General features: G+C 34.0%; 1 protein-coding gene across 4 annotated transcripts in view; it reads left to right on the forward strand.

The window, feature by feature from the left end:
- megf6b (multiple EGF-like-domains 6b) overlaps positions 1-23,293 on the forward strand; it is a 94,723-nt gene extending 71,430 nt beyond the window's left edge. Inside the window, exons 23-38 of one of the 4 annotated variants that reach the window (XM_067387092.1) lie at positions 641-769; positions 870-998; positions 1,270-1,398; positions 3,593-3,721; positions 4,489-4,617; positions 5,504-5,632; positions 6,925-7,053; positions 7,313-7,444; positions 9,702-9,830; positions 9,908-10,012; positions 10,081-10,209; positions 16,962-17,090; positions 17,164-17,292; positions 17,394-17,522; positions 17,595-17,723; positions 22,123-23,293. In XM_067387092.1, coding sequence (XP_067243193.1) covers positions 641-769; positions 870-998; positions 1,270-1,398; positions 3,593-3,721; positions 4,489-4,617; positions 5,504-5,632; positions 6,925-7,053; positions 7,313-7,444; positions 9,702-9,830; positions 9,908-10,012; positions 10,081-10,209; positions 16,962-17,090; positions 17,164-17,292; positions 17,394-17,522; positions 17,595-17,723; positions 22,123-22,175 — 1,967 coding nt within the window. In that variant the 3' untranslated portion in view covers positions 22,176-23,293. The remainder of the gene's footprint in view (positions 1-640; positions 770-869; positions 999-1,269; positions 1,399-3,592; positions 3,722-4,488; positions 4,618-5,503; positions 5,633-6,924; positions 7,054-7,312; positions 7,445-9,701; positions 9,831-9,907; positions 10,013-10,080; positions 10,210-16,961; positions 17,091-17,163; positions 17,293-17,393; positions 17,523-17,594; positions 17,724-22,122) is intronic. The other 3 variants (XM_067387093.1, XM_067387095.1, XM_067387094.1) reach the window with 3 other exon arrangements.
- Positions 23,294-26,937: the final 3,644 nt, after the last annotated feature.

The following is a 26,937-nucleotide window of genomic DNA, read 5'->3' on the forward strand; positions in this document are numbered from 1 at the left end:
TGTATTTTTAATGAAATAAATGTAGCCTTGGTGAGCAGACGAAACTTCTTTTAAAAACATTAAAAATCTTAGTGGTTCCAAACTTTTGGACTGTACTGTATGTGGTGACATGTCTACATTTATTGTTTTATTTTACATTTAATGGTGCTTTTATATTCCTTTTTTACCTAAAAATCTGTTATAAATGATTATTATTAAAAATAATAATTGGAAAACATGCAAAATAAAATAAAATAAAATGAAAGGATACAAATAAAATAAAATAAAATAAAATAAAATAAAATAAAAGGATACAAATAAAATGGATTTTTGATAGATAACATTTTTATCAACACCATTTTAGGTTAAAATATATACAAATATATTATGGAAAATGTATATCTAAGATCCTATTATTGCAACATTTTTAAAGCCTTTTTGACTTGTTTTACATTTTATAAATGTACAGATATTCCATGTCAATTCATATGAGCTCATAAAAGTGCCATATATAATAATTATTAAAAAAATACATGGAGATATGATATATGATAAAAATATGAATTATTTTTAGTTTTGACAGTCCGTCTATATTCCATGTAATAAATGTTTCAGTATCCATCAAGTATTTGATGCTCTCTATGTTGTACGTCTGTCCCAGAATGCCCTGCTGGTTCATTTGGACCGGGCTGTAAGCATCGCTGCCAGTGTGAAAACCAGGCATCATGTGACCATGTGGGCGGAGCTTGTACCTGTAAGATTGGCTGGACTGGAACGTTCTGTGAAAAACGTACAGTATGATTGTTCCACTCAACATCAGTCACGTTATGGGATACTGATGATCAGAATTTTGACTATATGCATGTGTTTGTGTGTGTGTGTGTGTTCAGCTTGTCCGCAGGGTTTCTATGGTCTGGATTGTCAGCAGAAGTGTGTGTGTATGAACGGGGGTCTCTGTGATCACGTCAATGGTGAATGTTCCTGTCGGCCAGGCTGGATCGGTCCACACTGTAACCAAAGTGAGCTTATTTTTTTTAAGGTTTTGTAGCATTTTATCTTCACGCTTTCCTACTGTACCTTTAAGACTTCTGTGTGTAAAAGTTGTGTGATGATTCGCTAACTTCTTCACTTGTGAAATTGATAAACAAAAAGAGGGTTTTAATCTTTCTCATCTATGCAAAACCTTGTATGATTATATATTTTTTCTTTTATGAGCACATCTGTCACTCTTTTTTTCACGAAATGACCCAGTTTTCCCGTGAGTGATGTTTGTGTCGGTCTCGTCTGTAGCGTGTCCCGCTGGATTGTATGGAGCGAGCTGTTCTCAGACGTGTGTTTGTCACAATAACAGCAGCTGTGATGCTGTAAGCGGTCAGTGCGAGTGCAGCGCGGGGTGGACGGGAGAGTCCTGCTCACAGCGTAAGATTATAAAAAGCTGTACTAGCTGACTATATACGTGTACAAAGCTGTTATTTCAGTCATGAAACCCTTCCAAGCAGCTGATTGCTTCTCTTAAAGCTGATCTTTTTGGCTAATTTATTTCTGACCTAAACTGGATCAACTCAGTGTAGCGCGCCATGGGAATTTTCCCAGCCCTCCTCCCTCCCCAGCACCACCGCCTAGATCTTCCTACTTTCCTTGCAGCAGCTCAAATTCTATTCACCAATTTCATGTGCATTTTTCAGCTATGTTCATCATTCATGGATCTGGTCCATCAAGACTAAGCCTAAAATCATTCTATGCTTATCAATAAATGCAGAGAGTTGCCATGGTTTAATTATATTTAAACAATACTGTTTGAAACTTTTTTAAATGTTTAGAAAGAAATCTCTTCTGCTCACCAAGGCTGCATTTATTTGATCAAAAAGAGAAGAAAAAAAACAGTAATATTGTCAAATATTATTAAAATTTAAAAGCACTGCTTTCTATTTTAATATATATTTTTAAAATATAATTTATTCCTGTGATCAAAGCTGAATTTTCAGCATTGTTACTCCAGTCTTCAGTGTCACATGATCCTTCAGAAATCATTCTAATATGATGATTTACTGCTCAAGAAACATTTATGATTATTATCAATGTTGAAAACAGTTGAGCTGCTAACCATGATACATATTTTTCAGGATTTTTTGATGAATATTGCATTTATTTGAAATAGAAATATTTTGCAAAATTATAAATGTCTTTACCATCACATTTGATCAATTTAATGCATCCATGCTGAATAAAAGTATTAATTTCTTTAAAAAATGTTTCTGACCCCCCCGAAACATTTCATCAGTATTCATGAATGAATTAATTAATTCATGCAACTTTATTAATACCCAAAGAGAAATTTAGGTTAGGCAATACACTAAAATAATAACAAAATGTGAAACTATGTACCTAGAAGTAATGAATAATTCAAATGCACTTGCATAAAGTAAATATAGTTTACTATACTTTTAAATTAATAGTTAGTAAGGTAGTTAGTTTAGGTATTGGGTACACAGCAAAATCCCCAGAGTTAAATCAACTCTGCTCAGATTACATCTGCTCAGAGGTCCCTCTCTAATAGTGTTAAAGTAACACTGAAGCAGAGATAAAGTTAATGAGATAATTAAGTTGATTGAGCATTAGTGATGAACACCTGCTGTTAACAAGCAGAATCACTGAAGAGAAACACAACAACTACAAATGACTTCCAGCCACAGCTTTAGATGAAATCTACTGAAGATAAAAGACATTAAATCAACACGACAGCCAGTGCCACAGTTTCCTCAAAATTATAATCACGATTATTAATCATGTTTATTCTATCAAAAGAGTAATGTAACTATGGCTATTTTGCAAGTTCTTTACCAACCTACACTTCACCCAAAAGGCCTGTAGGTGGCACAAAGACTTAATTTAACCAACTATGATAACTTTGTTAGATGGTAAATCAATACATAACATGGTTTTGGTGAGCGCTTTGTAATATGTATTCACATTAGATTTTAAATCAACACAATTCATTTGCAATAAGACAAACCAGATTCAAATTGCCCGGCAAATTCGTAAAGCAAAGAAAAATCATTTCTAGCTGATCAACATTATGAAAACTGGTAGATAAAACAGCGAAATTCCTAATATTACTTCCAATGTTTCCAAATTATGTTCATTTTCATAGAGCGGGCAAATATCGTGACGATTATTTAAAATCAATTGAGAGAAGCAGATATCGTTATCGTGATAAAATACGATTAATCGTGCAGCCCTAATTTAATTTAATTTGACTTGACATTTGATATTCAACAGTATCCTTGACATTTATTCAACAGTGCTTTTGATCTGCCTGCATTGACACTATTCTTTAAGAGGAAAAATTATATACCAGTTATCAATGTAAAGCTGCTTTGACACAATCTGCATTGTAAAAAGCGCTATATAAATAAAGGTGACTTGACTTGACTTAAATCGCTTAAAATCTTAATAAACATCTCCACAAACAGCATATTGTCTCATTAACTTTAACTCTGTTTCAGTGTTATTTTAACTCTATGTTGTGAGGGAACATATGTTCTCTGAGCAGAGTTGATTTAAGTCTGGGGATTTTGCTGTGTTCTAGTTGAAGTGTTTGCTGTTTTTGCAGGATGCTCTCCAGGTTTCTTCGGGGTGGGCTGTTCTCAGAGCTGTCTGTGTCAGAACGGGGGCTCGTGTGACCCTGTGAGCGGCCGCTGCTTCTGTCCCAGCGGCTGGACGGGATCGGCCTGTCAACTGGGTGAGTGACTGTGATCTTTACACTTCATTTACATTGAGGGAAACACCTGGAATAGTCAGCCGGTCTGAGATTTGATACAAGTAAACACTCAATGCAATACGTTATCCACTTTATTTTAATTGACAGTAGGAAGTGCTGACGAGACAGCTGACCGCAGCGAATACATTTACTGGAGAGGAAACCAGCTCTTTTACATTTTATTTTTGGCCTATTGCCTTGTTGGGAAATAGGACTGGAAATGATCAGGATACAGTATGTCGCAAGCCAGATCTGAACTTGCATCATCTGCGACAGCACTAAAGCTCAATGTGTTGAATGTGCTGGACACTGTAAGTCGGGAAGGAAAATAGCTGCCGATTTCCAGGCATTACATCATATGTTTAGTGTCGTGCTGGTCTCTCAACGTGTCAGACGTTACTGCAGACACGTTCGTCACATGGAAGATCTTGGTTTCTTCTCCTCACACCTCATAATAATGATGCGTGAAAGAAGAGCAAATGGACACGGTGAACTTTTACTAGACGTGACTGATCACATGCAGCTTCATTTAGCCTCAATGCAAAGCAAAAAGTCACGATGTGTGTTATGCAGATGATTTATCACGGTTAAAGTCACAACACAAAGTAAAAAAATGCATCAATATATGCAATTATTGCTACAATTATTTTTTGAATATGGATCATCCAATCAGATATCTGTTCTATAATTTTATTTTTAATAATATGAAGATGTTTTATATTTGCATATGTGCGTGTTCGTGGTCTCAGAATGCGCAGCTGGTCGGTTCGGGTCAGACTGTCAGGACAGATGTGAGTGTCAGAACAGCGGTCAGTGCGATAGACAGACGGGTCAGTGTGTTTGTCAGCCGGGCTGGACGGGAGAGCGGTGTGAGAACGGTAAGGTCATCTAGAGCTCTGCTGAAGTGTGTGTGATGAACAACAAAATCTATTGGCTGTTTAAGTAAATGTAGCTCTTCAGTATGTTTCACATCAACTTACTGTTCCAATAGGAAATACATCAACACAGGACATAAACTGAGACAGTGTCTGTCAAAAGTTTAAAATTATTAAAAAAAATTTTTATATATATTTTTGAAAGGTGTCTCTTATGCTCACCAAGGATGGATATATTTGATGAAAAAAAAAACAGTGCTATTGTGAAAAATAATTCAGAAATCATTTATAATAATTAAACAGCAAATCATCATATTAGAATGATTTCTGAAGGATCATGTGACACTGAAGACTGGAGTAATGATGCTGAAAATTCAGCTTTGATCACAGAAATAAATTACAGTTTACTATATATTCACATAGAAAACATCTGTTTTACATTGTAAAAATATTTCACAATTTTTACTGTATTTTTGATCAAACAAATGCAGCCTTGGTGAGCAAAACAGACTTTCATAAACATTTAAAAAAATCTGAATTATTTCCAAACTGTTGTTGAAACAGAGTATTTGGCTCCTACTAGTGGTCAGATATAAATGTTTTCTGAATATTTAATAGATGTATTTTAATAAAGGCTGACTGTCAGGATATTAGAGTATAATCCTGACCTGATTTCACACTGCGAGATGATTGAAGCAGCCTGTGTGTGTGTTTTGTATTTGTCTATCCATGTGGAGACCAAATGTGATGTTTGTAAAACTATAGGAACTAAATAAAGTCTTATTTCACTTATGAAAATATCAGTAGGTGTCTGTAAGGAAGGGTGAGGGTGTGATGATCATGATTAGATCAGTTTAACATCACCCGTGTGTGTTTGTGTGTGCGTCAGCGTGTGTATCTGGGCGGTTCGGAGTGGGTTGCGAGGGCCACTGTCAGTGTGACCACAGCGCCCCCTGTCATCATGTGAGTGGACAGTGTTTCTGTCCTGCAGGATGGAGAGGAAGACGCTGTGAGAAAGGTCAGTTCATGAGCTCTGTGTGTTTGTCTGTGAAAGCTGCTCATTACATCTCAAGACTGAATACGTAATACACATATGCATGCCATCACCGTTTTCACAAATTCACACTTTTGTAGGTTACACAGAGATGATAATGGTATTTTTTTTCCAAAAACTTGCACTTTTAAACCCGTTTTCAAAAGTTTGTGTTTTCAGGCCGTTGTCGTGTAAATAAAAGGCCAAAATGCATAAAAAGTTTCCTGTTTTTAGTTGAAAACGGTGTTATATCAGTTATCACCTATAAAAATAATTATTAAATATTGAATTAAATGTTTATTTAATAATTAATAATGATTTTAATTTAATATATATTAAATTTTACCTTCAGTTATTTTCACTTGCAAAAGGAATTGATTTATAAATATTATTACTTGTATAATATTAGTCATATTGGTTATCACCCATAATAAATATGAAACATTTCATTAAATGTTCATCTAATAATTATTATTTAATTAATAAAAAATATTAAATAATTGTAAATTCATTATTTAATCATTCTAAAATTATACATACATATAATGAAATGTACATATAAATCATTCAATGTTTATCTAATAATTATTATTTAATGAATTAAAAATTAAATTAAAAATAATTGTAAATTTATTATTTAATAATTCTAAAATTATATATATATATATATATATATATATATATATATATATATATATACACATATATACACACACACACACATTACATTTTTACCTTTCTATATTTTCAAGGAATTAAATTTATGAATATTATTACTTGTATAATATTTGTCAGATTGGTTATCACCCATAATAAACAATTTATTATTAAATATTTTTTTATTTATTACATTATTAATGATCAAAGAATATAATTACATTTTACCTTCCAGAATTTTCACTTGAAGAGGAATTTATTTATAAATATTATTACTTGTATAATATTTGTCATATCAGTTATCACCCATAATAAAAAATATTAAATATTTAATTAAATGTTTATTAATTTTTTATTAATAAAAATTATTCAGTAATAATTTTTAAATAATTAATATATATTACATTTTACCTCCAGATATTTTCACTTGAAAAGTAAGTTCATTTATAAATATGATTATGTCTATAATATTTGTGATATCGGTATCACCCACAGTGCATAACAGTAATAGTGATTATTTATTAATGCTTAAATATTTAACATATATGAAATTTGTGCTTCATTTGAAGTGTGTGTCCAGTCTGTGTGTGGGTGTAACACTGGTTGTGTGTGTGTGTCAGCGTGTCTGCCGGGCTCATATGGTCAGGACTGTGTCCAGCGCTGCTCCTGCCCGTCGGGAACATCATGTCATCACGTCACGGGAGACTGCGGCTGTCCTCCTGGATACACGGGCAACGGCTGCGAGCACAGTGAGTGTCTGACCCCAGAGTCATCTCATCACATGACAAATTACTGCATTAAAGGGTTATGACAACAATATTTTTATTTAGATATAATGCAATACCAGTGCAGTAATATAGTAACTGCAATATATGGGCATGAAACGGAAATTGTGACTTTACTACAGTATTGTGATGCATTTCAATATTGCGAATTTTAAAAAAAAGTACACTATGCCACCTGTTCAGAGGTTTGGTTAGTATAATGAGCAGAATAATGTCTCAACAGTCTGTCTGCCCGGCACGTTCGGCATCAACTGTAATCAGGTGTGTCAGTGTTCAGAGAGAAACCAGCTGTGCCACCCGGTGTCTGGAGTGTGTTACTGCGCGCCCGGATTCACCGGACCCAAGTGTGAAGTGGGTGAGTGATGCGTTTCACAGACTGTAACTTCTGGATTGATATCGCTGCTGTGAGAATGTTTTAGGTCTGTTCCTCTGCTTAGATCAGGCTTTACAAAACTGCAGGGGGAGCTGATGAAAAGATAATAATTATTAAAATCATAAACGTGTCAAATTAAAATAAATACATTTTAAAATGAAAACAAACTAAAGCACTAACTGAAAGTTTATCATTTTTATAATTTTAACCATTTTAGTTAGTGTTTTCATTTTTAAAAAGTGTATTTTAATTTGACATTTTTATGATTTTATTGTTTTATTTTTTATAAAATGTATTTATTTAATTTTATATGTTTATTATACTATTACTTTTTAATAAGTGTTTTAGATTGTTTTTATTTTAAAAGTATGTATAGATTGTTTTTATTTTAAAAGTATGTATTTGTTTTTTAGTTTTACATTGCATGATTTTAACAATAAAATAAATAATTATAAAATAAAAACAGTCTAAAACATTAAAAAAAAAAAAAATACTAATTAAATATAAACTAAATATATTTTTGAATAAAAACAAACTAAAACACTTAGGAAAACTTAATAAAGTTGATAATTTTTATAATTTTAACCCTTTTAGTTAGTGTTTTAATTTTTAAAAGGTGTATTTTAATTTGACATTTTTATGATTTTATTGTTTTATTTTTTATAAAATGTTTTTATTTTAAAAGTATGTATTTATTTTTTAGTTTTAAATTTTATGATTTTAACAATAAAATAAATAATTATAAAATAAAAACAGTCTAAAACATTTAATAAAAAAATAAAAATTATAAAATAAAAAAATAATAATATATTTTTAGATAAAAACAAACTAAAACACTTAGGAAAACTCAATAAAGTTGATCTTTTTATAATTTTAACCATTTTAGTGAGTGTTTTAATTTTTAAAAGGTGTATTTTAATTTGACATTTTTATTATTTTATTGTTTTATTTCTTATAAATTGTTTTTATTTTAAAAGTATGTATTTATTTTTTATTTTTACATTTTATGATTTTAACAATAAAATAAATAATTATAAAATATGAACAGTCTAAAACATTTAATAAAAAAATTATAAAAATTGAAAAAAATACTAAAATTTAAAAAATTAATATATTTTTAAATAAAAACAAACTAAAACACTTAGTAAAACTCAATAAAGTTGATCATTTTTATAATTTTAACCATTTTAGTTAGTGTTTTAATTTTTAAAAGGTGTATTTTAATTTGACATTTTTATGATTTTATTGTTTTATTTTTTATAAAATGTATTTATTTAATTTTACATGTTTATTATACTATTAATTTTTAATAAGTGTTTTAGATTGTTTTTATTTTAAAAGTATGTATTTATTTTTTATTTTTACATTTTATGATTTTAACAATAAAATTAATAATTATAAAGTAAAAACAGTCTAAAACATTTAATAAAAAAATTATAAAAATTAAAAAAATTAATATATTTTTAAATAAAAACAAACTAAAACACTAAGTAAAACTCAATAAAATCTAAAATTAAAATAAATAAGTAATTGTAAAATAAAAACAAAATAAAACACTTACTAAAGATTAAATATTTTATTGGTTTACCTGCATGTCATGTGATCATAAACCAATATTAGAGAAGCATGAACACAGAAATGTGTTGTTAAATTGTCAAAATATTAAACAGAGTTCTTAAGTGTTATTTTAATATCATTGAGATACTATTATAGCTTTTATGAATAAATTGATTTAGTTTTTTATTTTTATATTTTCTGTTTTTTAGGAGTTTTTTGTGTGTTTTTGTCATTTTTATTAGGTTTTGTTATTTTTTTAACATCTATATAGTTTTATTAATTTTTATTCATATTATTTTATTAATTTTAATGTCATTATATATATATATATATATATATATATATATATATATATATATATATATATATATATATATATATATTTTTTTTTTTTCAGTTAACATTTAGCTTATTTCAAGTAACACAAATGTTTTTTTTTATGGTTTTAGTTAACTACAGTAACCCTGCTTCAAGTAAATATTTCAGGTCAAAGGGGTTTGTTTGTTCTGCTCTATATGAAGGTTATTTCTCTATAATAAGCTTTAGTTTTCTCTCTGTAAGAAGTGTGCATCTCTCAACAAAACCTGACTTTGAGGATGTGCCGTCTTTAGCATGCAGCCGGATGTTAATAATGTGATGCTGCTGTTGTTTTGTATGTTTTTTCCTCGTTCTCGGTGTGTAGCGTGTGCTGATGGCTTCTACGGTCCCGGCTGTGAGCATCGGTGTCAGTGTTTGAATGCCGGAGTTTGTCTTTCCGTCTCGGGCGCCTGTGAATGTTCGGCCGGATTCATCGGGGCTCGCTGCAATCTCAGTGAGTCACTGCACAGCAAACACAGACTTCATCTCATAGACAGCGACTTTTCAACAGCTCAATCCTCTCCTCTTCAGCGTGTCCAGCCGGACGGTTCGGGCGGGACTGTGCCCATGTGGCCATCTGTGGAAAGGGGTCGAGAAACGATCCGATCACAGGCAGATGTGTTGGAGATGAACAAGGTGAGCCAGTGTTTGTTCTGCTGTTCGAAGTGTCTGAGGGTTTCTCTGATGGATGTGTGTGTCTGTAGTCTGTCCCGCGGGCTGGTTTGGATCCGGGTGTTCTCGGCGCTGTGACTGCAGTGACAGAGGCCTGTGTGACGCCCGCTCTGGAAACTGCTCCTGTGGACTCGGCTGGACCGGCTCACGCTGTGAGAAAGGTGACGTGTGTGTTCATCGTTCTCTATAGAGTTAGGGCTGCCTCTGATAGTCGACTCCACAGGAATTGGCAAGTCTGACGGACGGATCGTAAACACGGCTGGTTCATGTCCTAATTATGTCAGGGAGGAAATGCAAATGCTCGCATTAATGTTAACCTAGATAAATGTGTGCTATTAGTGCATATCCAAGTGTGCGGAAGATAAATTAGTGCTGCGTTTACTGAACGACGTTTAACTTAAAGGTGCCCTAGAATAAAAAATTGAATTTACCTCGGCATAGTTGAATAACAAGAGTTCAGTACATGGAAATGACATACAGTGAGTCTCAAACTCCATTGTTTCCTCCTTCTTATATAAATCTCATTTGTTTAAAAGACCTACGAAGAACAGGCGAATCTCAACATAACACAGACAGTCAGGATCATTAATATGTACGCCCCCAATATTTGCATATGCCAGCCCATGTTCAAGGCATTACACAAGGGCAGCCAGTATTAACGTCTGGATCTGTGCACAGCTGAATCATCAGACTAGGTAAGCAAGCAAGAACAACAGTGAAAAATGGCAGATGGAGCGATAATAACTGACATGATCCATGATATCATGATATTTTTAGTGATATTTGTAAATTGTCTTTCTAAATGTTTCGTTAGCATGTAGCTAATGTACTGTTAAATGTGGTTAAAGTTACCATCGTTTCTTACTGTATTCGCGGAGACAAGATTGTCGTTATTTTAATTTTTAAACACATTCTTTATAAATCTCTCCAACAGTGTGTAATGTTAGCTTTAGCCACGGAGCACCATCAAACTCACTCAGAATCAAATGTAAACATCCAAATAAATACTATACTTACGCGATTAGACATGCTGCATGACGAACACTTTGTAAAGATCCATTTTGAGGGTTATATTAGCTGTGTGAACTTTGTTTATGCTGGTTAAGGCAAGCGGGAGCTCTGGGGGCAGGGAGCAGGCGATTTAAAGGGGCTGCAGCCTGAATCGGCGCATATTTAATGATGCCCCAAAATAAGAAATTAAAAAAATGAATTAAAAAAAATCTATGGGGTATTTTGAGCTGAAACTTCACAGACACATTCAGGGGACACCTTAGACTTATATTACATCTTTTAAAAAGACGTTCTACGACACCTTTAACATGCATATAGGTGCATTCACTACACTGCAGAGATGATGAGTCAGAAAACTCTAGCTCAGCATTTGAATGAATTATTCAAATGTTCAGAAAGTCTCCACAATGACATTTATAGTCGTTGTGTTTGCTGCAGTCGCTGCATGCATGTGCTTGAGCACTGAATTTACCCCACTTGAAATTTTACGTTCCCAGAACATTATCAGAACGTCCCCGCTGGTGTTAAGGACGTTGTCTAGTAACGTTCCCAGAACGTTCAGAGACTGTCACGATGTGGAGTTCTGTTAAGGTTTGGGGGACGTTATTTGGCGGACCTTCAGGGATCATTCAGGATGTTCTCTGAACATTCCATATTTTATTTGGAAATGTTCTCAGAACGTTCCTGCTGCTCTTGTCAAAACATTTTATTGAAAATTTGAGCAAAATTGACTTGATGAACTTGATGAAAATGAACTTTTCTTAAGTGTCTTACAAAAAAAAAAAAAAAGCTCTTTACAGGTATTTCCTGGATTATTATATAAAACCTTTTATTTAAAATGCAAATCTCTTGCAGTAAGTCATTAGCAGCACATGCATCCGCTGTATCACTGCATCAGCAAATACACACTTACTGCGGTCTTTAAATAAAGCAGCATGCAGCAGATCATCAGTGTTTCTGGATCATCATGACTGAAGCTCAGGATCTTCTCTCCTGCACAAAACTCAGAGAACAGAAACAACATTAAACACTAACAGATCTCTCTCGAGCTCTGCATCTTCACTTATTACAAACCACTCTGACTTTATTTCTTTCATACAAATCTTCTTACTGAGGTGTTTGTTTTATCAAAATATATAAATGTCACTGTTACGAAGGTAAGCGCTTGCTTTAGTTGGGCTCCTGACCCTTGATGTTTTAACTTGTTGTAGCTGTGTGTTTGTAAAGCACATTTGTTACAAAAAAAAAATATGATCAAATGGGTTTGGTTGCTCGTTGTTGATGATTTTATCCTCATACAGTGGCTTTATTCACTGATCTCTGAATATTGTGTTTATTTCATGTTGTTTTAGTTTTATGATAGTTTCCTGCTTTGATACTTTGAAAGTTTTTATCAATGTGCAGAAGTTATTCAGACAGCATCATGTAGACTCACACACACATCAAGATTCTGCGTGTGATCCTCAACAATGGTGACGACATTTTCAGCTGAACATCAACTCTGAGTTACACAAAACAAGCTGCTAAAGCCACAAAAAAAGATTTTTGTTTATTGTCACCATTGTTGAGGATCATACGCTGATTCATGATGTCTGTGTGAGTCTGAAAGACACCTCTCCAAACTCTGTCTGTATAATGAATTTATAAATGCAAAATTAACAGTTAAAACACTCAGAGTTTAGTCTCTAGAGAGAGAATCAGTGGATCACAATCATCAAATAACCCATTTCATCTGATCAGAATCTCTCTTGTATTTTTTTTTGCTGTAACAAGCATGTTTTGGAAACACAGTTCAAGCAGCCAGAGAAAATTGAATGTTAAAATATCAAGAATCAAGAGCACCACTAAAGCAAACGCTCACCTCCATAACAGTGAAACACTATAAAACACTCATGCAGAAGGCGATGTTATTGTGACTTTACGCAACGTTGCCTAAAAGTTATCTAAAGGTGTTCAATTCTGAACCTTTAACATTCAGGACATTCCTAAAACATCCTCTTTTGGTAATGAAAGTGCTGCAGTTCAAGGTTTCTCATGTGACTTTAGGGGGACATTCCATTTTGGTTATTTCATGGTCACATAAGAACGTTACAAAGAGTATATTTTGGGATATTAACTGAATGTTCCCACATGGTCCTCTGTTGGTCATTTAATAACGTTCCTGATATGAGTTTAGGGGGACGTTCTATTTTGGTTATTTTATGGTCGTGTAAGAACGTAACAAAGAGGACATTTGGGAAGTTAACAGAACATCCTATAGTAATAGTCCCCTAAACATTCCCAGAATGTTCCCTGAAGGTCCGCCAAATAACGTTCTCCAAACCTTAAAAGAACTCCACATCGTGACCGTCTCTGAACGTTACAAGACAATGTCCTTAACACAGTGTGGACGCTCTGAGAATGTTCTGGGAGCGTAAAAGTTCTAGCAGGGTAACCTGTCACCTTGTAACGTTCCCAGAACGTTCTGAGACGTGGAGTTCTTTTAAAGGAACACTCCACTTTTTTTGAAAATAGGCTCATTTTCCAACTCCCCTAGAGTTAAACAGTTGAGTTTTACCGTTTTCGAATCCATTCAGCCTATCTCCGGTTCTGGCGGTACCACTTTTAGCATAGCTTAGCATAGTTCATTGAATCTGATTAGACCGTTAGCATCGCGCTTAAAAATGACCAAAGAGTTTTGATATTTTTCCTATTTAAAACTTGACTCTTCTGTAGTTACATCGTGTACTAAGACCGACGGAAAATGAAAAGTTGTGATTTTCTAGGCTGATATGGCTAGGAACTATACTCTCTTTCCGGCGTAATAATCAAGGAACTTTGCTGCCGTTCCATGGCTGCAGCAGGCGCAATGATATTACGCAGCGTCTCTCACATACGTCTCCATGGTTGCAAGGCACGTTCCCTGTGCAAGCAGGGGATCACGGGCGCTGCGTAATATCATTGCACTGCTGCAGCCATGGAACGGCAGCAAAGTTCCTTGATTATTACGCCGGAATAAGAGTATAGTTCCTAGCCATATCAGCCTAGAAAATCACAACTTTTTATTTTCTGTCGGTTTTAGTACACGATTTAACTACAGAAGAGTCAAGTTTTAAATAGGAAAAATATCAAAACTCTTTGGTCATTTTTAAGCGCGATGCTAACGGTCTAATCAGATTCAATGAACTATGCTAAGCTATGCTAAAAGTGGTACCGCCAGAACCGGAGATTGGCTGAATGGATTCGAAAATGGTAAAACTCAACTGTTTAACTCTAGGGGAGTTGGAAAATGAGCCTATTTTCAAAAAAAAAGTGGAGTGTAACTTTAAGGTTTGGGGGACGTTATTTGGCGGACCTTCAGGGAACTAGGGCTGCAACAACGAATCAATAAAATTGATAAAATTAGATTATTAAAAGAGTTGGCAACGAATTTCATTATCGATTCGTTGTGTCGCACGACTATTACGCCTCTCGATGAGACGCGGAGATGTTTGAGTATAAAAACGCGCGGTTGAGCGAGAAGCAGAGCGGAGCAAAAATAAATAAATAAATAAATAAATAGCAGAGCGGAGGTAGAGGAAAGACCATCGGAGAGACCCGTAACGCTGTTCTGAACAGGCGTGCCGTTGTCAGGACCCCCGCAGTTTTGAAAAGACAGAAATCGACCCCCGCACTTTTGATACGGGCTGCTTCAATCAGTCACACTATATCATCTTTTAGCTTTGGATATTTTCTTTCAAATGAGACCATTTTCACATTTTTCACACTTTCGTTCATAAATAATCAACTGTTTTGTCGCGAATGTGAAGAACATGAAATTCGCTTCGAACGGAGAAACACGCGATCTCCAAACAATCGATCAAAGCGTGCTAACGTTTTAGGACAGGTCGATGGTATATAAATCATGCCCGAATGTCAATCAAGCCAAACCGTCCATTCATAAACCGAGAATTTGACCACTTGACAGGGTAAGGAGGCTGATCTCTCAGGTTGAGGCGCGAGCTGGCTTGACCGAAGTTTTTTCGTGAGGATTTAAGGTTTATGGACTGTTTTGATTTTGGTAATTACATCTAGAAAGATAAAAGCATTGATGGCATCTATAAAATGGATATCTGAAAGCGAAACAAAAGTGATATTGCCTCGTCCAGTGAGGAGGATACAATGCTTATCAGTGGCATACATTTCGATTGCGAACGTGAAAATCCAAAAGACCATGACTAAAACTAAATCAAAATTTGTTGTCAAAATTAACACTGATCTGTTGTTATGTATTTATTCTTTGCTTTGTCCTATATCGGTTATTGTTGACAAATATATTTTTGTTTGTTGTACTTTTTAAATTTAATTTTAAATTTTTTTATAGCACTTGGTCATCTTAAGCTAAACAAAATTATTTTTGTGCAATTTATTTAAAAAAACCCTATATATTTGGCAGATGTAAAGCATAGGCTACATGTGTATGTTTTTTGTGTTCGTCCATTTGTTTATTACTTTAACAGCTCAGGGATGTTAAAAGAGCAACCTGTTTTTGCACGTTCTGAGGATTTTTTTCATTTCTGTTTTCGAATAAAAGGTTGGAAATTAATGGTTTTTCCCCGTCCGATTCGATTAATCGTAAAAATAATCGACAGATTAATCGATTATTGAAATAATCGTTAGTTGCAGCCCTACAAGGAACATTCAGGACGTTCCGGGAATGTTACTATAGGATGTTCTGTTAATTTCCCAAATGTCCTCTTTGTAACGTTCTCGCGCGACCATAAAATAACCAAAATGGAACGTCCCCCTAAACTCATATCAGGAACGTTATTAAATGACCAACAGAGGACCATGTGGCAACATTCAGTTAATGTCCCAAATATCCATCTATGTGACCATAAAATGAACCAAAATGGAACGCCCCCCTAAAGTCACATGAGGAACTGCAGCATTTTCATTACCAAAAGAGGATGTTTTAGGAATGTCCTGTAAAGGTTCAGAATTTTCATCACCTTTAGAGAACTTTTAGGCAATGTTACACAAGGTCACGAAAATGTTGCTTTCTACATGAATGTTTTATAGAAAATAATAAAGTTTGAAGTCACTGTTATGGAGGTGAGCGTTTGCTTTAGTGGTGCTCTTGATTCTTGGTGTTTTAACATTAGATTTTCTCTGGCTGCTTGAACTGTTTTTCCAAAACATGCTTGTTACAGCAAAAAAAAATACAAGAGAGATTCTGATCAGATGAATTTGGTTATTTAATGAGGTGTCTTTCAGACTCGCACAGACATCATGAATCAGCGTATGATCCTCAGCAATGGTGACAATAAACAAAAATCTTTTTTTGTGGCTTTAGCAGCTTGTTTTGTGAAACTCAGAGTTGATGTTCAGCTGAAAATGTCGTCACCATTGTTGAGGATCACACGCAGAATCTTGATGTGTGTGTGAGTCTACATGATGCTGTCTGAATAACTTCTGCACATTGATAAAAACTTTCAAAGTATCAAAGCAGGAAACTATCATAAGACTAAAACAACATGAAATAAACACAATATTCAGAGATCAGTGAATAAAGCCACTGTATGAGGATAAAATCATCAACAACGAGCAACCAAACCCATTTGATCAGATTTTTTCTCACAATTTTTTGTAACAAATGTGCTTTAAAAACACAATTTCATCAATTGGAGAAAAAGTAAACTACTAGTGTTAGTATGGTTTATTTATAATAATAAAAAAGTAAATCATACTGTTATATTGTTTTGATATCATCTCTGCATGTGTTTTTATTGTGCTGAGATTCTCCAACTCCAGATCTGTCCGATTTGTGTTAACGTTGGCAAAATCATCTGTGTGTGTCTGGGTTTAAGTTTGCTGAAATTTGTTAGTATCTGGTGCAACAGCCGGTAAACGCGTGTATGTGTGTGTGTGTGTGTGATGGCAGAATGTCCCGCGGGTCGGTACGGTCCGGACTGCGCTCTTCAGTGTTTGTGTCTGAACAACAGCACATGTGACCGAGTAACAGGAAGCTGCCAATGTGAAGCAGGATATTACGGACATCTGTGTGAACATGGTGAGATCCAGAACACAACCTTCCAGCTCTTACAGCACAGATCGAATGCTCTCTGACAGCGAGTGTGTTTCAGCGTGTCCTGCCGGTCTGTTCGGGTCTCGCTGTCAGCAGCGGTGTGACTGTATGAACGGGGCGTCCTGCCACCCGAGAACCGGACAGTGTCTCTGTCCCGCGGGATTTCACGGCTCTCGTTGTGAGAGAGGTGAGGCGCTCGTCCTGTAAATCTAATCTTCTAATGAACATTTTTCTGTTTTAGTGTTAATATGACAACAGCACTGTCTGAACTCTCGTTTTCTCCCTCAGAATGTGAGCAGGGCACGTTCGGTCTGAACTGCTCTCGGTCATGTGACTGTGCGGATGACACACCATGTGACCCGGTGAGCGGCAGGTGTATCTGCCCCTCGGGAAAGACAGGAGTGAGGTGTGACAGCGGTGAGTGCAGTGAACTGAGCTCTGATAATGACGTGTGAAAATGCTCTGATGCCGGGCGATGTGTTCAAACAGACTGCAGTGTGAACCGGTACGGGCCGGACTGTGCGCTCACCTGTGAATGTGAAAACGGAGCTCAGTGCGACAGCAGAAACGGACGCTGCGTGTGTCTGAACGGCTGGATTGGTCTCACGTGTTCAGAACGTAAGTAGTGCTTGTTTTTTGGCTATACATAGTATAATATCATGTGATATAATCAAGGTTTGATATGAACATTTTCACACTCACCAACCAATTTGGCTGCCATCATTTTTTAGTTACCGGCTAAAACAAAAATTCTAATTTTTAAAATCTTTTTATTTTCTTATATTGTTTTTAAAAATGTTATATATATATATATATATATATATATATATATATATATGAAGAGTTTCGTTGCAAAACGAGATAAATCCGTTTTTAACATTTTTGTCAAAACATGTTTATTATTATGTTATCATGTTATTATTTTGTTTTATGGTGCTACTTAGCTGTATTTTTCAAGTTATGAAGGTTTAAATCAAAACAAACCAACTGCAGTTGAATTGATATTAATTGGAATGCACAACCAAAAAACAAGATTTTTGAAAAATTAAAAAAATGGATTTATCTCGTTTTGCAACGAAACTATAATATAAATATAATATATAACTAAATATATATATAGTTTGACTTAGTTCTTATTTTTTATATTTGCCCTTTTCATTTTTTTGTTTTAGTGTGGTTTAGTTATTTTTATTTAGTAATACATTCAGTAATTTAAACTTTAATAATTTTTATTTCAGTTTTAGTTATTTTGGTAATTTTGTGTATTTTTAAATTTTTTATTTGTTTTTATATAGTAATTTAAATGTAATAAATTTCATGTCAGTTTTAGTTATTTTGGTAATTTTGTTGTGTGTTTTTGTAATTTTTTATTTCTATAGATATTTTTATTTAATAATTTTAGTCATTTTTATTTCGATTTTAGTTATTTTGGTAATTTTGTGTATTTTTTATTTCTATATCTATATGTTGTTTTTATTTAGTAATTTAAATGTAATCATTTTTATATCCGTTTTAGTTATTTTGGTAATTTTGTTGTGTGTTTTTGTAATTTTTTATTTCTATAGATATTTTTATTTAGTAATTTTAGTCATTTAAATTTAGTAATTTTTATTTCGATTTTAGTTATTTTGGTAATTTTGTGTATTTTTTATTTCTATAGTTATTTTTATTTAGTAATTAAATGTAAAAAAATTTATTTATTTGTTGTGTGTTTTTGTAATTTTTTATTTCTAGTTATTTTTATTTAGTAATTGTAGTCATTTAAATTTAATCATTTTTATTTCAGTTTTAGTTATTTTGGTAATTTTGTATTATTTTTTTTCTCATTATTTTTATTTTGTAATTTTAGTAATTTAAATTTAGTAATTTTTATTTCAGTTTTAGTTATTTCTAACACTTTTCAGTAATGTTTCATTTGTTAAAATTAGTTAAATACATTAACTAAGATTGAAAAATACTTCTGCAGCATTTATTAATCTTAGCTAATATTCATTTCAGCATTGATTTATACATTTTTTTAAATCAAAAGTTGTATTTGTTAACATTAGTTTATGCTCTGAACTAACATGAACAACTGTATTTTTATTAAATATTAACAAATATTAATAAATGTAAAAATATATTGTTCAGTTAGTTAATACATTAACTAATGTTAAGAAATGAGATGTAAAGTGTTACCTAGTTATTTAAAGGAACCGTATGTAGGATTGTGGCCTAAACTGGTACTGCAATCACTATAAAAATACTGTAGAGCGGTGTATCCCCTCCCCCTACCCCCTGACTCCAGATTGCCAGATGAGCTGCAGGATTCAGCAGAAACGTAGGCTGCTTCAATGAGCTTCCTAATTGTCATTAGTTAAATATAATCGTAAAGATGTATGCTCGTATGTGACAGACAGAACGGTAACTGTTAGTCTAACTTGTAACGTTATTTATCTGTCATTAATGTACTAAGTACAAGCACACGCCTATGTCACTATGTGTAACCAATATCAAAGATACAGCTATTCATTTAGCTGATGCTATAAGTGAAAGTGACCAGCTGTATTTTTTTACTTACCCTGCAGCACACGTCCATAACGCTAAAATATGTGATGTGAAAGATTACATGACATTCTATTATTTTTGGCTGTAGAACTTGCATGAAAAACAAGTAGGTTACAAAACGTTCCAAATGGCCCAAATTTTTCACATCATAGGCTACACTGTGCTTTTCATTAGTGTTATGGACATTAGAAAAAGTTATTTTTCCTTGGAATAGACCTTTTTCACAAGAATCGGAAATCACGTGACGCAGGGTAAAGTTAGTTCCGCTATGCGTCTACGGCTATTACATTGATATGCTCTTTTCTCAAATATCGCTTCTTACCTTTTCTGTTTTGTCTGTTTTCCAAATAGCTTTTGTATAATCTACAAATAAATTATTTTCTACTTGTTTGTAGCTTATACAGCCACTCAGACCGTTGATTGAATTTACCGGAAGATGGATTTATATCACCAGCTGTCATACAGCAAAGGCTATGCAGCTACGCATTCAGCAATTTCCCAGATCGTATTACGTACTACGAACATTTATATAATTTATTAATTAAAAAAATTAACTCCCAATATATACTTTAATGTGGGATATAAAGTCGTGAGATACATAATATTGTCGTGAGTTTAATAGCTACGTTTTAAAAAAAATATATAGCATGTCTCATATGGCATCACATCCCACATTGCAAGCATATGTTATAATTAATCCTGATCGATTAAAATGATTAAACTAAGACATAATTTCCAAAACCACACTGTACACAACTATCAGTCTTTGCATGTTGCAATAGCACAACAATGCTGCGCATAATACACACTTTAAGATGATGATGACAGGAAAATGAGTGAGAGATGACTGAAGTGTTTATATCCAGAAATATCATGGTGCGAGCAGTCCTGCTTCACGAATCAGAGGATCAGGCTTGTGTGATAAGGGATCTACCAGTCGATCATTTCCCCAGCACGTCGCTAAAAACACTCTATACATCTCATTATGTGCATACTATCCACCCAAATAGTACTGAATATTAATAATGTCACATAGTATGCACGTTTAGACACAGACACTGTCTTTACAGCACATGGAGCGCGATAATGCACAGCCGCGCCAAACATACACGAAGAATATAACCAGTTTAACCACCATCACTTCAAATTATTTATTAAATTTAGCTCTTAATGCGAGCTCTGTAGTCTCACCAATAATTCACCAAGACCGTTCAAACATTTTCAAGACATTTAATTCGTAAAACGACTTTGATTCCCGAACTGGTTCTGATCGAGGCTATCTATCACTGTAACCGGAAAATCTTTTACACTGCGTGGCTCATTCCGGAAGCCAAAAACCCGGAAGTGTGAAAAAGGTCTATTGCACCTACTGTAGTGCTTCACAGCAATTATAACGCGGGACAAATTCAATATCACCAATGGCTATCACAGGGTTGTTTTCAGTTCCATCAGAAAATATTGTTAGAGTAACTAAATTACATTAGCAATGGTCATACAGGTCAAGTTGCAGCATGCGTAACTTAGTCCACGATATACGTGAAGAACAAATGACGAATCATTTTTACTGAGGTAACATTAGGCTACTGTCTCAATTACGTTTCAAATTGCCATAATGGGCGTGCTGTTGTTTTCCTCAGCGTCTCCGCATAATGACAGAGCATACGTCCATGTGAGCTAACGTTATGTTACTTTGCACAAACATGCATAACTTTGTTCGACTGTCATGAATATATGAAATGTCCATTGACATTCAAGTACAAGTTAGCCAAGCATAGATGAATCTTACCTGTCCAGGAGAAAATTAGCAACATTGGCGTCTGTGTTCAAATTCTTCTCCGTTTTCAGCCGTCTCCATTTTTCAAAAGCATCTCCAATACAAATTCTGGTTTTATTTCGGACTTTGTCACGACGAATTTCTGAATTATAACGAGGTCTTTTTGATTTAGTAACATTAGACATTTTTATCCGACTGGAGTTAAGGTAGGTTACAGCAAAGCTGGCAACACGGATCCCGATTCCCGAAACACTACTGACTTCGTGATTGGTAGATAGGTGGAGGGAGGCGCGTCAGGCCAAAACGCAAAATGACAACATCAACATCAGTTGAGGGCTGCAAGTCCACTTTTTAAATGACAATATCCTGGCCGGACTACTCTTGTCAGTGATATAAATATTTGAAATGAACATGATTTCTTAATGTCTAGTGACACATCAGGGCCATTTTATGATTAATTGAAATAGATTTCTTACATACAGCTCCTTTAAGTAAGTCAAGTTAAACTAAATGAAAAAGTTTCCTTGGCAGCTATCTGAAATAAATTTAACATTTACTTTTTAATTAACATTTACTTTATTTCAAGCTACAAAAAAAAAAAGTTGTTCTATGGTTTTAGTTGATTATAACCCAGATATAACATTCAAAAAAATGCAATATATTGTCATTTTAATGGTTGTAATTGTATGTTTGTAGGTGGACGTTCAGAGCTCGACTCCAGAAGCGCAGAAGAGAGTCGATCATCATAGCACTAACACACACACTCAATAAAGACAGGGAAGCACGAGTGTGTTTAAAACTGTGTAAAGAATCCTCGTATCAAACAGACGGCAGGAGGTTGTGTTGGCCGCTCTGTTTCAGAAGAGCTGCGGTCCTGCTGTGCTTCATGATGGGTGATGGACAGCAGACGCGGTCATGTTCACACACACACAGATGCACTTTACTTCTGTCGGCCAGAGCTCATACTTGATCATTCACCGCTCTTTCAGGGTATTTTAATGTTGTCCGTGTTGAAGTACTGTTGTGATATAGGATTCACGTTTGACAGGAGAAAAGTGCCTATTTTTCAAAACATTTAAAGTCCCAGATTGTCACTCATTGTTTACTACAGACTGTAACATTTGATAAAAAAAGATCTTGAACTGAACATGAAGTGATGTTTCATGGTGCTCTGGTGCACTTTTATTAAAGAAGGGTCTGTATGTGGAATAGGTTTATATTAGAAAACATCATGAACTGCTATATTTTTCATGCATTTGTTCTGTTACTTAATTTTCTTTGTTTTGTATAAAGATTGAGTTATTTATATATTTTGTACAATATGTAATTGTAAATGTTAAGCAAACTCTTTAATGTGTGACCCTCTTACAGAAAAATGATTTTTACTCATGCCCCAAAAAGTTAATTCTGGAATACTAGAATTGTATTTGTTGAAAAAGCATGTATTATGCATAAATGTTTCAAACAGCTGTGGTGTCAATAGTTTTTTAAATCCAGAGGCCAGATTTGTGAAACATTATTCAAAATAAAAGTCTTCTTAATTACTTTTATCTTCTTACTTTAAAGAAGAAATTAATGATGTATTCCCCAAAATACTTGACTGTTATCTACTTTTCTTGAGATTGTTCTCTAAATTGCAAATAAATTTCACAAGAAAGATGGTAAAAAACGTGTGTGTGCATCACACTTGACCTCCACACGTTCATAGTTTCCTCTTCAATTGGGAAAAATGTAAAGGATGTATGGATTTCTAATCTAAAGATATTGAACAGTGTCTATATTTACGGGTGAGATTTTCACTTCATCTTCCTTCAACATATAGATATGTGTCTAATGCTGTTAAGGCCTAGACATTTAGGGTGAACTGCATCTGACAGCACTGAATAATTAATAAATGAAGAGTAAATTGATTAATGAGTGTGTGAATGAGTGAATGTTTTGTTTTCACAGTTGGATTTTCTTATTTAAAACTGTTGTTCAGTGTTTTTGAGATGAACTATTCCTAATTTGAACTATTAATCTTAATTGTTCAGTGATTTAATGGACTGTGGGCTATTTAACTCTTCGATGTTCTGCTATTGAGTATCAAATTAAGTTTTATATAATAAAGAACATCAATAAAGAATTTTTGTAGAACGTCTAAGACATTTTAACATTTGAAATGAGTTGTTAAGGCTACTTTAGAGAATTAGAGGTGCCCTAGAATTAAATATTGAACTTATATTGGCATAGAGTTCAGTACATGGAAATGACATACAGTGAGTTTCAAACTCCATTGTTTCCTCCTTCTTATATAAATCTCATTTGTTTAAAAGACCTCCGAAGAACAGGTGAATCTCAACATAACACTGACTGTTACGTAACAGTCGAATCATTAATATGTACGACCCCAATATTTGCATATGCCAACCCATGTTCAAGGCATTACACAAGGGCAGCCAGTATTAACATCTGGATCTGTGCACAGCTGAATCATCAGACTAGGTAAGCAAGCAAGAACAACAGTGAAAAATGGCAGATGGAGCGATAATAACTGACATGATCCATGATAACATGATATTTTTAGTGATATTTGTGAATTGTCTTTCTAAATGTTTCATTAGCATGTTCCTAATATACTGTTAAATGTGGTTAAAGTTACTGTCGTTTATTACTGTATTCACAGAGACGAGAGCCGTCGCTATTTTCATTTTTAAACAATTGCATTCTGTATAATTCATAAACACAACTTCATTCTTTATAAATCTCTCCAACAGTGTAATGTTAGCTTTAGCCACGGTGCAAAACCTCAAACTCATTCAGAATCAAATGTAAATATCCAAATAAATACTATACTCACATGATACGACGCATGCATTCAGCATGCATGAAGAACACTTTGTAAAGATCCATTTTGAGGGTTATATTAGCTGTGTGAACTTTGTTTATGCTGTTTAAGGCAAGCGCGAGCTCTGGGGTGGGGGAGCATGAGAATTAAAGGGGCCGCAACCTATATATCGGTGCATAGTTAATGATGCCCCAAAATAGGCAGTTAAAAAAATTATTTAAAAAAATCTATGGGGTATTTTGAGCTGAAACTTCACAGACACATTCAGGGGACACCTTAGACTTATATTACATCTTTTAAAAAGAAGTTCTAGGGCACCTTTAAAGATTAGATTCGACTGGACCTGACATGGGTGTACTTTATAAACTGGAAAATATGAACAATTTATAGGTATTATTGATCAAAATTTTAGCAGACGAATGAAAGAAATATCACATAAAAATATGTTTTTACGTGGTTTTTTTGTGGTAATGTAAAAAGCAAAAAGTGATCCAACTCTACAGACTACCCAACACACTGAATTAAAGGAAAAAAATGAAGTAGAAAGACTGAAATAGTATTTTCATGTAAAATGTTCTCCAGTAATCTTTTTTATTTACATTTTTTACAGTATAAGTTCTTAAACCTTAAGCCTTGAAAAATTGATAAATAACATCTTAACTCTTTCCCTGCCAGCATGTTTTTTTTTTTTTTTAAGTTGCCAGCATTTTTGATCATTTTCACAAAATGTTCATGACCCCCAGAATATTTTGTTGTATGAATATCTGAATATATATCAAAAGAAAGAACAGAGATTCTGCTTTTAAAAACAAAACAAAAAACATTTTATTCTAGCTTTTCCCTTAAATGCGCGCAAAGTTCCTTAAAAAAACATTTTGAACAAAAAGCTGAGAAAATCACTTTTTTTTGTCAAAGACTTCGCCCGTATGGGATTCAGAACGATGATATAAACACAGATGGAGTAGATCGAGTCCATCCACACCCCTGAAGCTTATTTCATTCAGAAATGTCAGGCAGTTTCGATTTTAAGCTGTTTAATGTTTGATGATCGTGTTATTTTACATGCATGTCAGCAATGCTTTTAATGCTTGTTTCTGCTTATTTTTCCCCGTGTTTTGATCGGGAGATTCTGTACTCTTTCAGAAGGTGCGTAATAGCGCCCCCTATGGTATAACAGTGAAAACATGGATTGCTGGTGCGGTGAGAAATCGAGTCCCTCCCCCAGTTATCGGGTCTCCTTTAGGACCCCGAGTGATCAAATTTCCGTCAATGGCAGGGAAAGAGTAAAGAGTAAAGACTTTCGCAGTTTTGTAAACGGTTAACTTTCACTTTTAACAGAAGCCTCCATTAATATAATCCTTCCACACCAAGAAGACAAACACACAAACAGGCTGTTTTTCATCGTCATCATTTTATAGTTGTCATTTCATAGATACTGGCGCTGTACATGTCTAAATTCAGATTCAAGCACAATGCAGTCAGCAAATGCCTTTCGATGAAAATCAAAGAACCAAAGGCTGGAGTGATCAGGACCATGAATACTCTTATGTATATATATGTACAAAGGTCAAACTATATACAGATATCTGACTTGACATACAGTATTTTCTCCACAAAGCGTGGAAATGTAGCTTGCCATTGTATACATTTCACAGAATTCTCCAAAATGCATATTCAGTGCAAATAATTGCTCTTTGTATTCTTTGTCATCATCATCATCATCATTATCGCCGTCGTCTTCATCTTCAGGTCAGTACCACCGAAGGGCAACAAAGAATGGTAAAAAAATAAAATCATATTTTTGTCTTTGCAAAATATTGGAACATGAAAAATAATTTCCTTGGGAACTAAAGTATGGTATTTGAAAATAATACTTCTACACACATATCCATCACCTCTGACCTGGAAATGTGGGTTCATCTATATGGCTGGACTGATCATTACAGATTCAATAGCAATTACACTTTTCCCTGCTTTCCCAACCGTTCCACTCTTAAAAAATGTCGCTAATAAAAATTCTGCCACTACTTGGAGGCATGGAAAAAATTCTGTCAATGATATTTACGCCTTCTTGATGAAATCCCCAGATGCTATCAGACGGCAAACAACATAAGTGCCTTTAAAGTCAGTCAACAGACAACACTGCTCACATTAGAGCAGAAACAGGCTGACATGATACAACACTGATCAACAGAAACACGAGTCCTCAGTCTCACAAAACAAAACATGATGAGTCCATTCAAAGCCACTGTGATTCTGGCCTACGTTACGCCAGCTCTACTATCTAAAACACAGTGATGAATCTTTTTAATGAGAACACATCAACAGCTAGACTAACAAACAACTGCCTTTATTCACAAATCTACTGCTCATTAGTTTTCTCACACACACTTGATGCAATTCAATTTTGATATTTCAATGTACTAATATTTTGGTGACGATACACAATGAAATATAAAGGAATGTTTCAGGTTCAATGCAAATGAAGATATTACAAAGAAAAAAAATATTTTTTTTGAATTGTTATTCAGTTTGGAAAAATGTTCTGTGAAGCAAAACAACATTAAAACACTTTTTATGAAGTGTAATCGTAATGACTGAGCAAGATACTAGTGTGATAAAAAATAAACATGTTTACTTAAAGGGGTGGTTGATTATGATTTCACTTTTTTAACTTTAGTTAG

The sequence above is a fragment of the Chanodichthys erythropterus genome, chromosome 6, assembly GCF_024489055.1.
Source record: "Chanodichthys erythropterus isolate Z2021 chromosome 6, ASM2448905v1, whole genome shotgun sequence".
In the NCBI taxonomy this organism is placed as follows: Eukaryota; Metazoa; Chordata; class Actinopteri; order Cypriniformes; family Xenocyprididae; genus Chanodichthys; species Chanodichthys erythropterus.